Source organism: Triticum dicoccoides, chromosome 1A (genome assembly GCF_002162155.2).
Source record: "Triticum dicoccoides isolate Atlit2015 ecotype Zavitan chromosome 1A, WEW_v2.0, whole genome shotgun sequence".
In the NCBI taxonomy this organism is placed as follows: domain Eukaryota; kingdom Viridiplantae; phylum Streptophyta; class Magnoliopsida; order Poales; family Poaceae; genus Triticum; species Triticum dicoccoides.
The window spans coordinates 241,183,951-241,199,175 of NC_041380.1; the positions used below are offsets into that span (position 1 = coordinate 241,183,951).

The 15,225-nt window shown below is 48.2% G+C and overlaps 1 protein-coding gene across 1 annotated transcript in view; it reads left to right on the forward strand.

Moving 5' to 3' along the window:
* The window catches only part of LOC119267451 (histone acetyltransferase GCN5), a 33,772-nt gene extending 19,527 nt beyond the window's left edge, over positions 1-14,245 (forward strand). The window contains exons 10-13 of the mRNA XM_037548838.1: positions 5,282-5,397; positions 13,315-13,408; positions 13,519-13,660; positions 13,935-14,245. Coding sequence (XP_037404735.1) covers positions 5,282-5,397; positions 13,315-13,408; positions 13,519-13,660; positions 13,935-14,001 — 419 coding nt within the window. The 3' untranslated portion in view covers positions 14,002-14,245. The remainder of the gene's footprint in view (positions 1-5,281; positions 5,398-13,314; positions 13,409-13,518; positions 13,661-13,934) is intronic.
* The last annotated feature ends 980 nt before the right edge of the window (positions 14,246-15,225 follow it).

A 15,225-nucleotide genomic window follows, 5' to 3' on the forward strand; every position in this document is an offset into this window, starting at 1 on the left:
GACCCTCGGGAGCGCGACTCCAAGGAAAAAGTAGGTGGTGGTGAGGCAAATGGTAAAACCAAGGTTGGGCCTTGCTGGAGGAGTTTTATTCAAAGCAAACTGTCAAGGGGTCCCTATAACACCCAACCGTGTAAGGAACGCAAAATCAAGGAACATAACACCGGTATGACGGAAACTAGGGCGGCAAGAGTGGAAAAAAACACCAGGCATAAGGCCGAGCCTTCCACCCTTTACCAAGTATATAGATGCATTAATTAAGTAAGAGATATTGTGATATCCCAACAAATTCATGTTCCAACAAGGAACAAACTTAAACTTCACCTGAAACTAGCAACGCTATAAGAGGGGCTGAGCAAAGCGGTAACATAGCCAAACAACGGTTTGCTAGGAAAGGTGGGTTAGAGGCTTGACATGGCAATATGGGAGGCATGATATAGCAAGTGGTAGGTATCGCGACATAGCAATAGAGCGAGCAACTAGCAAGCAAAGATAGAAGTGATTTCGAGGGTATGGTCATTTTGCCTGAAATCCCGCAAGGAAGAAGAACGGGTCCATGAAGAAGACAAACGGACGTAGTCGAACGGATCCTCATAACTCCGGAACGGAACCGAAGCTAACGAGAGAAGCTACCTGGAAAGAAGCAGGCAACATAGTAAACAACCATCACATAAACATGGCATGATGCACAACCAAGTATGATGCATGTCTGGTTTAATTATGCATGGCATGGCAAAGTGCAACAAACAATACTACAAATTAAGTGGAGCTCAATATGCAATGAGTTGCTTATTGACGAAACATCACATCAATTATTTAGTTCACTCCCGGTTATGTACCCAACAATATTAAATGTTGTTAAACATGGCAAGAGGGTGAAGCATAAGTAAAATACACAGTTAGGCATTTTAAATGAGGCCGGAAACATCAAACAACAATTCTGGTAAGTCCTCATGTGCTTTAGCAATTTAATGCAACAACAACGTTAACCATTTTAAATGTTATTATCATGATGCGGATGACACGTTCAAGTTTATGCAATTTTTATTAAAAGTAGACATGAGCATATAATGAAGCATTTGTCACCGTGGTGGAAAGAAAGGGTGCCACAGCGACGATAACAAAAACGGTGCCACGATAACGTTTCGGTTCCGGTAACTCGATTGGGATGCCGGTGAAAAAGATGGGGCGTGAGCGAGTTGAGCAAGATGGTGGGGTGCTCCCGACTACCGGGTTCCCACGGGTTAGTGGCATGGAAACGAGTGACAATACAGACACGATGCAGACAAAGGGTGCACCTCATCCAACATGCATTCATTCGTTCACGGGCGTCGTCTTGGGGTTATACCTTCGTAGCGTGCGGTTTTGCGACGTTTCGAGGTCGTAGTGGAAGTAGAGGTTCACAAGTCGAAGAGGAAGTAGTCGTTCATGTTCGAGGAGCGGTAGTGGTACACGGTCGTCATCTAACTTGGCGTCACATCGCGTAGTCGTACACATTCCGTAGATGTTCATGTCATCGGTGTCGTGGTACTTGGGGTCTTCGGACTTGCCGGTCCCGTTCTTGCGACGGTAGTCGTTCACGTTCGTTCGGAGAGGTACTTGATGACTCCAACGTCTTCGGGGCGACGGTAGTGGTACACACGAAGGTAGTCGAACTTGATGGATCCGAGGGCTCCGGGCGTCATGGTACTTGTCGGTCCGGGTCTTGAGACATACTAGGCACCGGTGGCCTTTGAGAAACTCGGTGTGACCAAAACGTAGCAGAACAAGGTCCCGGTTGCGGTCGTGTGGACGTTTTGTGAAGAGGAACTTCCCGGTCGAATCCAAATCGAAGCAAGACCAAGGAGGCCTCGGGTGGGCAGCAGCAAGGCAGGCTACAGCACACGTCCGTGGCCCACGGAGAGGTCGCGCAGGACGTCGAGGAGGGCAGCAGAGGCGACGGACGGAGCAGAGGGGCCAATGCCATGGCGCAAGGAGGAGAAGCAGGGCCAGGGGCGTGTCGGGGCGAGGAGCTCCTGGTCGTAGCGGCGCGGCGCCGGAGCATGGGCTCGCCGGCCGGAGCGGCACGCGGCCACGGAGGATAGGGAGGACGCGGCGGGATGGCGGCCAAGCGACGAGGAGGAGGCAAAGGGGCCTCGCTGGAGGTCGAGGTCGCCGGCGGTGTTGCGCGGTGGCGCTCGGCGTCCCTGGCGATGCGGCGCTGGAGACGAACCCGAGAAGGAGAAGGGATGGGCGGAGCTCGACGGGGCGACGTGCGGGCGCCGGAGCACGGGCTTCGGGCGCGAGGAGGCGCCATGGAGGAAGGAGGCCGGCTGAGAGGAGAGCTGGCAGGGCGGCCCTCGCCGGAGTCGAGGCCGAAGGGAACGGGTCGAGGGGCTCCTCCCCTGGCGACGGAGCTGACGAGGAGGTCCTGGCACGGCTGCGGTCGAAGATGATAGCTGAAAGTCGAGGTCGGCAGCTTGGGCCTCCATGGTGGCGCGGCACGAGGAAGGAGAGGCCGGGGCGTCTGGCGCGACTCCCTGTTGCGTGAGGAAAAGAGCGTGAGGAGGGAGAGAAGGGGTGCGTCGGGGTCCCGTGGGTGGCGGCGCGAGGGAGATGGGAACGAGGAGAGGTGGATCGAGCTAGGGTTGAGAAGAGGTGCCGGCTGGGCTGCGGGAAGCCTTGGGCCAAATGGGCCGCAGGAGGCCCAAATGGCATGGCTGGGTTCTCTCTCCCCCCTACTTCCTTCTCTTTACATTAACAGCGAAATAAGAGAAAGGAAAAGAGGGAAGAGAAGGTTAGAGGAAGAATTTGGGCATGTGGTTAATTTTCTTGGACTCACCAAAATATGCTCGGTCCGAGAAAATTAGAAAAGGCCAGATCGAACGATAAGAATTGAAACTCATTTGAATTTAATTCAAATGGGTTTGAACTAGGACGAGGTTTTAGGAGTATCCAAAAATGTTGAGAATTTTGGTAGAGCTCCGGAAAATGGTAAAAGAATTATTGGCAAGGCTAGAGAGTCGAAACTTGAAGAAGAAAAAGGCCAAGGGATTTAATATGCAAGTGGGTTCATGGGTGATTCCAAAACAATGGACTATTTTATAATATCTCCCTAAATATCGAGAGGGTATGTTATAAAGAGAACTCACCATGTGAATTCCCTCGATTTAAATGGATCAAAGATCCATGCCATTTATTTAGTTGAGTTAAAAAAAAGAAAAGACATGATGGCATGATGACATGATGCAATGCACATGATGCAAAGATGAAAGAAACGAACCAAACAAATCACACGACGAATCTTAGAAACCCTCGAAGGCATCTGAAGCCCCGGTCTTGGGGCGTCACACATTGCATCTAGTTTAGTATGTGCTTTCTAGTTTTCTTTGTTTTCCGCCGCGTCCACCAAATCCGTTGCTATTTTGTGTTTCTCATGCCATGCGAGTCCACGATACCTTTGTGACTTTGTCCGTCAGCCTTTCTCTCATCTTGGTCCTTTCTATACAAAACTTTTGTGGCCTACTTGTCCTTGTTGTTTTCGTGGACTCTTTCTGCGTTGTCGATCTATGCCCATTGTCTTAGCCGCCTAGCTTCTTTCGCCATCGTTTGTCGTGGGCTATGATTTTTCGTGCAATGCTTTATTCTCTTAATGTTCCATCTTCTTATGACATCCCATATTCTTTTGATGCTTCTCTTGTATCTTCTATTGATGCGGTGTCTTCCTCAGATGTGCCATCTCTTCTTTATCCCCTTTGGCTTGACTCAACAGATTTTGAAGACTCTTCATGCGACGACAACACTCTTAAGTATTAGTATTGGACTATGTTCCCTTACCTTGCACCTCAAGTCTTGTGTAATGTATATATGCCCCTTGGGCCTTTCAATAGAGATAAGTTGCTTTCATAACATCAATCTCCAAAATTGTTTAGGGTCGCACATACTTTCTTTTCAGTTTTCACTCCAAATCTATAAACCCCTCAAATTGGTGTTACCTGGAGATGTCCACGTGTTCCAATAGTAATTCTGGCAGACTGGCAACTAGTTTTGAAATCCCATAAGTACATTAGTAATAGTGCGTACCACCCAATAGTGACCAAACAAACTTGGGTACAAGTAACCTGGGAATAGTTTGTAATCCAAACCAAGCCCAGTCAAGTACACCAACCAAACGAAACCAACCCAAACAATAAGTGCTAGAATCCAAATCAAACCAAACTGCTTGGATTTTCAAGCCAAACCCATCCATTCCATTCTCCCAATACCGTTTGAGTCCAAAGTTACAAGCTATGGACATGTGCACATGTGCACATGCGCACGTGGATAGCTGTTGATGCATGCATGTGCAGTTTCACCACTGAACTTTGCTGCCCAGTTGGCACTGAAGGAGCGAAGCCATGGACTGTTCTCCTTGTGCGCCACGGCCCGCTGGTCGCAGGCCCCCGTGGTCCGTGCATGCTGCGTCTTGGTTTTTGGCTCTAGGGCTGTGTGACTCATTGGTGAGGGCGAAGGAGTTGCCAAGCAATCTCCATGCAAGGCTCGACGTGGTGCTTGGTCACGTAGGCGATCCACCTCTCGTGCTTTGGTCAGGGCATCGGAGCTGGACGCAATGGCAACGGGGACGGTGCGGTGGACTATGCGGTGGACTAGGCCCAGACCGAGCTCCTCCAGAAGCTTGATGAGATATGGTACGAGCCGCCGAGCTCGTATGACCAGCAGTCTGTATGCGAGGCAGCCGAGTCGGAGGTTTTGGCAGCCGCCCTATGGGTATGGCAGTCAGGGGAGCTGCCACCATAGCCCGTGTCAGTGTGCATTGTGCGTGCCATGGCCAGCGGGCTGTGGCGCACAAGGAGAACATTCAATGGCTTCACTCCTATAGTGCCAGCGGGGCAGCAAAGTTCAGGGATGGAAATGCGTATGCATGCACCAACAACTATCCACGTGCACATGTCCATAGTTTATAACTTTGGACTCAGACCGTATTGGGAGAATGCACTGGATGGGTTTGGCTTGAAAACCAAACAGTTCGGTTTGATTTTTATTGTAGCAACTTATTGTTTGGGTTGGTTTGGATTGGTTTGGTTGGTATACTTGTACATGTATGAGTTGGACTGGGTTTGGTTTGGATTACAAACTATTCGCAGGTTTATGTAAACAAAACTCGTAGTAAAGAGCTAAGAGGAGACTAGAATATTTAATGATGTTTGGTTTTTTCTTTCTTGTTGTTCTAACTTTGGCTGTCTGCTTTTCTTTCTTGTAGTTCTAGTATTGATGCAAATCTGACAGAACTGTTAATGTTATGCAGGGGAAGCTGGGTGGACTCCTGACCAGTGGGGGCATTCCAAATCACGTTCAACATTTTCCTCGGATTATAACACTTACAGACAGCAGCTTACTAGCCTTATGCGGATGTTGTTGAAGGCAAGTCTTCTATCATTAATCTGTTTATATGACGTGTGTTGCGTAAGTTGATTGCATTAGATAACTTGCACGTTCTATTGCCAACCATAAGATATGCATCCTTCTATTCCAAAGACTACCTTGTTAGCAGTAATCCTTATGTTATATTTACTTAGCTAGGTAGTAGTAGTAGGTCGGCTGGAGCTCCTTAGTAAGAGGTAGTGTATGCATCATCTAGACAGCAGTAGTCAATTTGGTTTTGCATGCACCAGCAGCTGCTAGAGCTGCATGGTCGGTTTAGCATAGAAATCGACTTCCCCATGTACTATATATAGAGCTCAGCAATACAAGAAACAGCTTCAAGAAATCAAAACTATCCTGTGTTCAGCTCCATCTCCCCTTTGCTCCTCTACTTTTAAGTCTATTTCTAACATTTGACATCAGAGTGAGGTTTTGAGCCAAGACCATGTCAGCTTCGGTGGATGGAGGCACCGGTCGCAGCCCACAGCGGCGCGTCTGTCGCCGTCGTTCCCTTTCTTCCATGCAAGCAAGGCACGGGCGGCGCCATGACGGTCCAGAGGTGATCGTCCAACGCATGGTGAAGGAAGTCGGTGATTTGCCATTCCCGCAGCTGACTCGGAGCAACTATGAGGATTGGAGCACCCTCATGAGGATTGGAGCCTCCTCTTGATGGTGAAGATGGAGGCCTGTAATTTGTGAGATATTGTCGAATTTGGCGACGCAAATCACTAGGAAGATCCCATGCTATCGGAGATGATCCGCACCCTGGTTGTCAAGGGGACAACCAAGGAAGCTTGGGAGGCGATTCGTGTCGGCACTGATCGTGTCGGCAAGTCCACGGTGCAGAAGCTGCGCCGGGAGTGGGAGCTGCTCACTTTCTCTCGACGACTTTGCGCTCCGCCTTTTTGGACCATGCACAACAATCTCGTCGACGAAAGAGAGCCGTGAGAAGATGCTTCGCGTTGTTCCTCGGAAGTATTGGCAGATTGCACCTCTTGACGATCGCTATGAGCCGCCCAAGTCGGAGCAACCTCTCTTGTCCGGCGGCAAGCTCTAATTCTTCGAGGAGTAGCGATGCCCTCGTGGTGCGCGAAAGAAGATGAGCAGCACACCCGTTGCCAAGGAAGGAGCAAAGGATGACGATTGTGCCAGATGCCGTAGTTGTGGCCTCCTTAAACACAAGCATTCAACCTTTTCCACTCAGCTTGTTCCTTCTCTTCATATGGATCTATCAGCAAAAGAAAATGAGTAAATGGCTTGCTGGAAGTACCATTGAAAAGAACCAAGAGTTTACTTTACTCACAAATTCAAATTCACTCCAATTCCTCTCACACCCGGATGATGATGCACAGAGGCTGACAATGCACTTCGCAAATTTTTGTATTTCAGTGGCCCGACCACCATATGAACACCACCAATCAACTAAAGTGATAAAAGGGGACAGTCAAAAACACATGAACTTATGAAGAGCAAACATGCTGAAATTAACATGTTGCAATTAACAATACTTACAAGGGCCCTTTTCCTCAATATTTTCAATTGCCAACGCATTAGAAAAGACTCCTCGATGGGCCTCGTAGAGCACAGCTTGTTGATCAATATTGCTTCAAGTATTGGCATCAAGTACTGTTTCTGCAAGCACAACATTAAAGCAGCTCCTTAGCTCTCCAACTAAGGCATCGCCATTCCTGTTTACAATAGGGAAAAACTTTCCCGGGTTCAAAAAAAGAGCAGTCATATACAATGGTCGGGCCATTTGAGTCTCCCAACGCTTCTCAACAATGCACAAGATCTTCTTGAGCAAAGGTTGCTTTTTTTGTTCGGGGAAACTTTGATTGATCCTCTCCTTTGCATAAATCATAAGTGTTATAATCTCTGGCATGGCAGGCTTCTCATCACCACCCGCCACCCTAAACACTCGAAGAAGCGGTGTTGAAGCTCTAAGGCAGCCCTCAATTGAATGCCGTCAGTCAGCTGAAAGCACAATCAAGCCAGCTTGTGTTTTTGCCACTTTGCTTCCAACCCATGCTGCACATGTAAAATATACTCGTCAAAGCTGCCTTGTGCTTGACCAAACTCTTTAGTGAAGGAAGGCTGTGGCGAAACAAGTGGCTGCTGCCTGCTGGTCTCACAAGATCTATCCCATTCGTCGCCTTCCTCATTAGACTAAGAATTCTCCCATGACTATAGATGAAAGTTGTGACACCTCTAGCCTGTGCAATAGGTTTCTTGAATGCCTTCAACTTCCCTATGTGTTCAAGCATTAGATCCAAGCAATGGCATGCACAAGGACTCCAATATAGTGCAGAGATCCTCGACTCTAAAAGGTGGCCAGCTGCCTTGTAGTTAGCACCATTGTCGGTGACAACTTGCACGGCATTATCTTTCCCAACTTCCTCAATTCTGTTGTCTAGCAAATCAGCGATCATTTGAGCATCATGTGATTCACTTGAGGCATCAATCGACTCCCAAGAAGAAAGTGCCCTCCGGACTGTTAACAAGGAAGTTAATCAAAGGGCGGCCCCTTCTATCTGACCAGCCATCTGACATGAGGGCGCATCCATATTGTTTCCATGCTGCCTCGTGCTGCTTCCTTAAAGTAGTACTCGTTTCCTTGACACAATCATTAAACAATGGCTCTCTCAGCTCATAGCCACTAGGAAGCCTGTAACCTGAACCGTATTGATAGGAGGTTTCAATTGCAACCTCAAACTGTCTACTGCTTGCAGCATTGAATGGAATGCCACACCCATAGAAGAACAATGCCCACTGCATATTCACATAGTGCCTCCCTTCTTTAGTCTTTGTGCAGGACTCCATGGTGCTTTGAGAACACCCTGAGTGTCTTTCATCTACAAGATCCTCAGGTGTTCTTCAAATCACGGCAACAATTGGTTTTAAACTATTGGTGGAAGCAGCGGTAGACTTCTTGCCTCTTCCTTGCATGTTGGCAACAAATGCTCTCTTGTTCTTGGCTGCTGTCCCTGAGCTTGGCCTGGTATTGGGGACATTGTTCCATCTGCATTCACCTCCTCAACCTCCTACATCTACCCCCTTGATCCTCCTGTTCTGCTCCAAATATTCTGCCATCTCTCTCCTGACTAGTGTGGTAGCCTTAGGACAACCAATCACATCTCCACTTAAGCCAGCAAGATGCTCCTTGCGCCTCTTGTTCCATCAAGTGGTTATCTTGCCACAAAGATTGCACACGACACTTTTCCGATGGGGAGGAGCATGCCAATATCCATATTTCCACCCTGGATCATTTGACCGTAGTGGCTTCCGTGCTTGATCTTTCATTGAACCGTGGCTGGGCTCATCCCCCCATCAGCCCCTCCATTTGCAGCCATGTTGCTACACTTCTACTGCAGCAAACAACCAAACACAAAAGAATATTAAGTAACCAACCAAAACAATCAAACAGCCTACAGCCATGGCAGGGTTTTTTGGCTGCCGTGCAACATGGCATCAGCAAACAAGCAATGATTGTTTGCTCACTAATCAGCGTGCATTGATAGGTGTCCCATGAAAGCAGCACATCATTAGCCAGTAAACTAATCACTAACCATGCATCATTATTCTAATCACCATCCCACCATATATATACCCATCCCACCATGCATCATTACTCTAATCAATCGGAGAGCCCATCATGCATTATTCTAATCAATCTAACCATCCACTAAGTCACAAGCATCCTACTCATCTAATACAAGAGAGGCAGTGAGCACTGAGCACTGAGCAGAGTTGCATAACAAAGCAGGCAGCACAACTAGAAGTGCATGAGAGGAGGAAGAGGGGGGATCCATACCCCTGCTGCCTGCTGGAGATGGAGGGATGAGCTGCCAGAGAAGCTGCTGCCTTCTGGAGATGGGGGATATGGCGATCTGCTCTCGCCCATCGCCGCGAAAAGTCCAGAGAGGAGAGAGCCCTCTCGTTCTGTTTGTTTAGATTAGATTCGTGCGCAAGGGATCTTTCCTGCCCGTGTGTTCCTTCACGAGGCAGGTTTTCCGCCTGAACCCTGCGGGCCTAGCCTAAAGCGAGCAAGGACGCCTAAGCGGATGATCTGGACGAAACACCTAAAGCGGACGCTTTACTGACCTGTCTAAAGCGAGGTCGACGCCTCATCTCCTGGGAGCGCTCTGACGCTTAAGCGACGCTTTAAAACCAGTGAGCTAGGCGTGCACAAGGTCCTGACGGGTGTCTACTACATTCCCAGGCTCCGCAACATCGTGAGCCTGCGGTAGCTAGACGAAAACAGCGCTGCCATCCACATCAAGTGAGAAATCCTTCATATCTGGGACAAGCAAGAGCGTCTTCTTGCCTCGGTGCCACGTGAACGCAACCGACTATATGTGGTGCACTTCAACATCACTCACCCTATGTGCCTTGCCGCACGCCACGATGTCGTGGCCTGGCGATGGCACGATAGGTTTGGCCACATCTCCTTCCACACGCTGAGACGCATGTCTGGCAACAAAATGGTGTGGGCTGCCGGAGCTTGAGCATATTGGCCAGCTCTGCAATGCCTGCATCACCACTGATGTAGGACTAAGTCCTAGGTTTGCCTGATCTTCACGAATTGGAGGTGGATTTGAGGAATTACATGAACACAAGGGGAATTTGGGAAGTACAAGAGAAAAACACTCTGTTGGAGAAGATCCACACAAAAGTACTCAAATCACAAGGCAAACTGGTGGATCTCAAGCATTCAACAACAAGAAAGGAAAGTAAAGATAACTAGGTAAAAAAAGGGCAACCCAATGCACGTAGCTCCTGTTTGCGCAGGGTCCGGGGAAGGGTCCGACCACTTTGGGTCTATTGTACGCAGCCTTTCCCTACACTTCTGCAAAAGGCTGTTTCCAGGACTTGAACCCGCGACCTCATGGTCACAAGGCAGCAGCTTGACCACTGCGCCAAGGCTCCCCTTCTAAAGATAACTAGGTAGTTCTTCACAAATCTCTAAGAAGTGAGATCTTGAGAGATAAATGTTCCCCAAATCTCTAGGTGAGATTGAGGTCTTGGTAATCCCTTGGGATTCTTCTCCCAATGGAGGCCTTGGTCTCTAGTAGAGAAGGGTAGATGGGCAAAGCTCTCTCAAGTAGTTCTAACATGCTTTGCTAACCCTAAAATGAAGGAGGGGAGGAGGTATATATAGGTGCAATGGGCTTTTCCCAAATTCTGCATGCAGGCTGGCTGGACGTCGAGGTTCATGGTCAGATTTTCGGGCTTCGACTGGACCGGTCGGGTAGCTGGCCGGACGTCCGGAGGCTGATGCTCGTCTCGCCTGCGACTTGCTCGGCACAGGCTCCAGGGGTTGGACGTCCGGGTAGCAAGGTGGACGCCTGGCATAACCGAAAACGAGACTTATGCTGCGGTCTCCTCAAGCTGGACGTCCGAACAGTCCGAGTTGCTGTCCGGACGTCCGTCTACTGTAGCATCGGCAACACTTCTTCCTCTACTTTTTTTCGTCTCCGCTTCCAAGCTTCCCTCGCGGATGGTGTAGGTGTACTCTTCTGCTTGTAGTCGTCCTCGTCATGTCCGAAAGTCTGCTCAAACCTATAGATGCACGAAGGAGGGTCAAGTAGTATACCATCCTCACAGGGAACAAGTAAACACGCAAAAAGGATAAGTTTCATCTTAGTATATGCAATGCGTGTGTCCCTGGTGATGGAGCCAAAGCCATGGTAATGACCCTAGGATGCTCCGCACTAACCGGCAAGCTTCGGCACACTCCCTTTCCCAAGAAGGCGAACTTCAGGGCTGAAGGAGGCCTCGAATTCGTCCATGGAAACGTGTGTGGGCCTATCAGCCCTGCAACCGATGGCGGTCGTCGCTATTTCCTGCTGCTGGTTGATGACTGCACCATTGTTTCAATTCAGCGAGTCCAAGCGGTGGCTGAAGCAGAGTGTGGACGGCCATTCCATATCTTCCGCACCTATCAGCCCTGCAACCGATGGCGGTCGTCGCTATTTCCTGCTGCTGGTTGATGACTGCACACCGTTGCTTCAATTCAGCGAGTCCAAGCGGTGGCTGAAGCAGAGTGTGGACGGCCATTCCATGTCTTCCGCACCACAGTGGCGGCGAATTCACCTCGTTGGAGTTTGCACACCATTGTGAGGAGCAAAGTGTGCAACGTCAGTTCATGTTGCCCTTTTCCCCACAGCAGAATGTGGAATGCCGGAATCAGACTGTCGTTGCCACTGCTCATGCCCTGTTGAAACAAAGGAAGTTGCCAGCAAAATTTTGGGGGGAGGCGGTCACAACTGCGGTTTTCCTGCTGAATCGAGCCCCGTCCAAAAGTATGGCTGGCATGACAGCCACGGGAGGAAGCCTGCAGTCCAGCACCTGCGCACCTTTGGGTGTGTGGTGTACGTCAAGGACGTACGCCCTCAGCTTCGCAAGCCCGATGATCGCAGCTCCGCCATGGTCTTCATCGGCTACGACAAACGTGTCAAGGGCTACTGCACATACGAACAAGCGTGTCCATATATCACTTGTGATGTCATCTTTGATGAAGAGGCCAGCTGGGATTGGATGGCCGTGCAGTGACTTCATCATCATGAAGATCCAGCAAGCTGCTCCTTCCACACCAAGTGCAGCTGCAGGGGGGGCACCTTCCCCTGTCCCTGCACCATCTCCTGCTGCACAGCCATCTCCAGCATCGCTGCCAACAACATCAAGCCAATCTCCACAGGTAACGCAGCTTGAGTTCATGTCACCGCCACCTGATGACAACGAGCGGTTGGACACAACTCATGATGACACACTGCTGCGCTATCGGGGCATTGACAAGGCGATCGGCAGCACCCTTGTTGTACAGTCGAGCTTGTCGACGACACACTCTAGCTTGTGTGTGAAGGAGAGCCGAGCTCCTTTGACGAGGCTGAGCGCGACGCAGCATGGCGTGCAGCCATGAAGGAAGAAATGAACGCCGTGCAGCGGAATGGCACCTGGGAGCTTTTGGATCTACCATGCGTTGATAGATCCAAAAGCTCCCAGGTGCCGACAGGCTGATAAGCTGGCAATCAGCCAGGTAGCGACTATGGTCTCTCCTACCCACGTGGTTCACAGGAGGCAAAACTAGTTGGATATTCAGACAATGACCACACCGGCGACGTCGACACAAGGAGGAGTGCCGACTGGCTGATAAGCTGGCAATCAGCCAGGTAGCGAGTTGACACGAGGAAGAGTGCCGGCAGGCTGATAAGCCGGCAATCAGCCAGGTAGCGAGTTGTGGCTGCATCTTGCTGTGAAGCAGAGTGTGTCGCTGCAGCAACGGTGGCAACCCAAGCCATTTGGCTAGCACGGTTGCTCGGTGATCTGAAGGGGGAGAAAGCGGACACCTTCAAGCTGAAGATGGACATGTCCGCACTGGCGCTCAGCAAGAACCCAGTTTTCCATGAGCAGAGCAAGCATATCGACGTCCGGTATCGTTTCATCCGCGATTGCGTGGAGAATGGGAGCATCTCTACTGATTTTGTTGGCACCAAGGACCAGCTCGCAGACATCCTAATGAAGGGATTAGGGCGAGTCTGTTTCCATGAGCTCACCACAATGATTGAATGATCAAGATCAGTGCCAAGTAGACACAAGGATCAGAGGGAGACATACTCATACTACTCTGGGTTTGCTCGCCATTGCTTTTTTTTTTCTGGGTTCTGCATGTGGCATTTGTTTGTGCTTGGTTTCGTGAGTGATTTTTTAGGAAGTGATAAGTTAGCTTGTTAATTTTTGTTTGAGATTTTTTTAGCAAGATAAAAGGAAACAGGGAGGTGTGTGTGCACGAACCACCGTCAACTCCCATTTAATAGCAAAGAGATGGCAAATCTGGAAAGAGCCAGTGCATACTGGTGTAAAATTAAAGAGATATATCAAATAGCCTGTCATTTTTAACAAGGATTGCCAGTATTGCAGAGTTTGGTCGATCATGCCGATGCTTGGCCATTCAAAGAGCCGGTGGATTCACGTGATGTTCCAGATTATTATGATATTATCAAAGATCCTATTGGTGAGCTTAAATGATTTATTGGCTCTATTTTCTTGTGTCATCCACCATCTGAAAGATCTGTATCGTGCTAGTTTAAGTTGATCAGCTGCTGAGCACAAGCTTGCCTGCAGATTTGAAGACAATGTCCAGAAGAGTCGAGTCGGAGCAGTATTATGTGACCTTAGAGATGTTTGTAGCCGACTTAAAGAGAATGTTCATTAATGCGAGAACCTACAACTCTCCTGATACGATCTATTTCAAATGCTCCACACGGTGAGTAACTAATATAGTTGTCGCTGCATGTCCAGTGATCACCCTGCCTGTCAGGGGTATTTATGTTATCTGAATATTCCTTCTGGCGGAGTTTGAAACCACACACTAATGGTGGTTTACATAGTTGTTCCTGCTTTATTCGTTTTCTGTGCATCTTTCAAGTTGGTATACTCAGTAATGTCCTCAGCTAGCTGGGTTTGAGAACATCGTTAGCTTTTAGATCTCAGCACCCAGCTTCTTGTGTTAATTGCTTTTGTTCATTTTGATCATGCAGGCTCGAGGCCTACTTCACAAATAGAATCCAATCTCACCTTGCCCAGGCTGTGTCAACCAAGAACTAGACTGATGTTGGGCGCATTGGGTAGTCACTTGTTATGCCGTCCAGCAATTTTTTACTATTAATGCAGCATTGTCTCACGATTTTACTTGGTCAAAGTTCAAAATTATCACTCTTTAGGCTCATGGAATACTAGTTGTCTGAGAGAAGCTAATGTTGTTGTGCATGATTAGCGAAAATAGCTGGATCGTCGTTTTGTGAGGAGTGGACTGAAGATGCCTAATGAGCTACTTCCTCTATTGATCAAAGGTGTAAACCTGGTTACTACTCCCTCCGTCTCATAATGTAAGACGTTTCTGGATATCAGTGTATGTCTTACATTATGGGACAGAGGGCGTAGTTAATAAAGAGGAAATAAAGTTATCAAAAAAAGAAAAAAGTCTTCCTCCTCACCAAAATAATTCTTGATTTTTTTGTTTGAAGCCATCTGCCTATGTTGAGGAAGCTCCTGAAATCTCTGCTCAGATCTGTTTCAGACAGTTTTTGAATCAGACCAAACCTGAACCAAGGTGAAGGTGAGACGTTGATAACAGTCCAAAAATGGGGAGCAGATTAGTGGGAATCAATTTGGTCTGGCTTACATTTTTTTAAAGGGTAGTCTGGCTTACATATTGATTTCGTGTATGTCCTGAGAACATGTCGATTTTGATCTAGCCTCTTTCTCTCGGAGATCGTACTGAAATGACCAATTTCTCAAAGGTATAAGAAAAAGTGTTGTTGTCTTAGTTTTATTTTGAAACAAGGCATCATTGATTAAGGAATCCCAAACTCTGCGTTTGAAGTTAAAATACATTTGGAGTTTCTCGCAAAATAGACCATATGTTGAGGAAGCTCCTGAAATCTCTGCTCAGATCTGTTTCAGACAGTTTTTGAATCAGACCAAACCTGAACCAAGGTGAAGGTGAGACGTTGATAACAGTCCAAAAATGGGGAGCAGATTAGTGGGAATCAATTTAGTCTGGCTTACATTTTTTTAAAGGGTAGTCTGGCTTACATATTGATTTCGTGTATGTCCTGAGAACATGTCGATTTTGATCTAGCCTCTTTCTCTCGGAGATCGTACTGAAATGACCAATTTCTCAAAGGTATAAGAAAAAGTGTTGTTGTCTTAGTTTTATTTTGAAACAAGGCATCATTGATTAAGGAATCCCAAACTCTGCGTTTGAAGTTAAAATACATTTGGAGTTTCTCGCAAAATAGACCATGAGATGAAGGTGACAAGCAATGG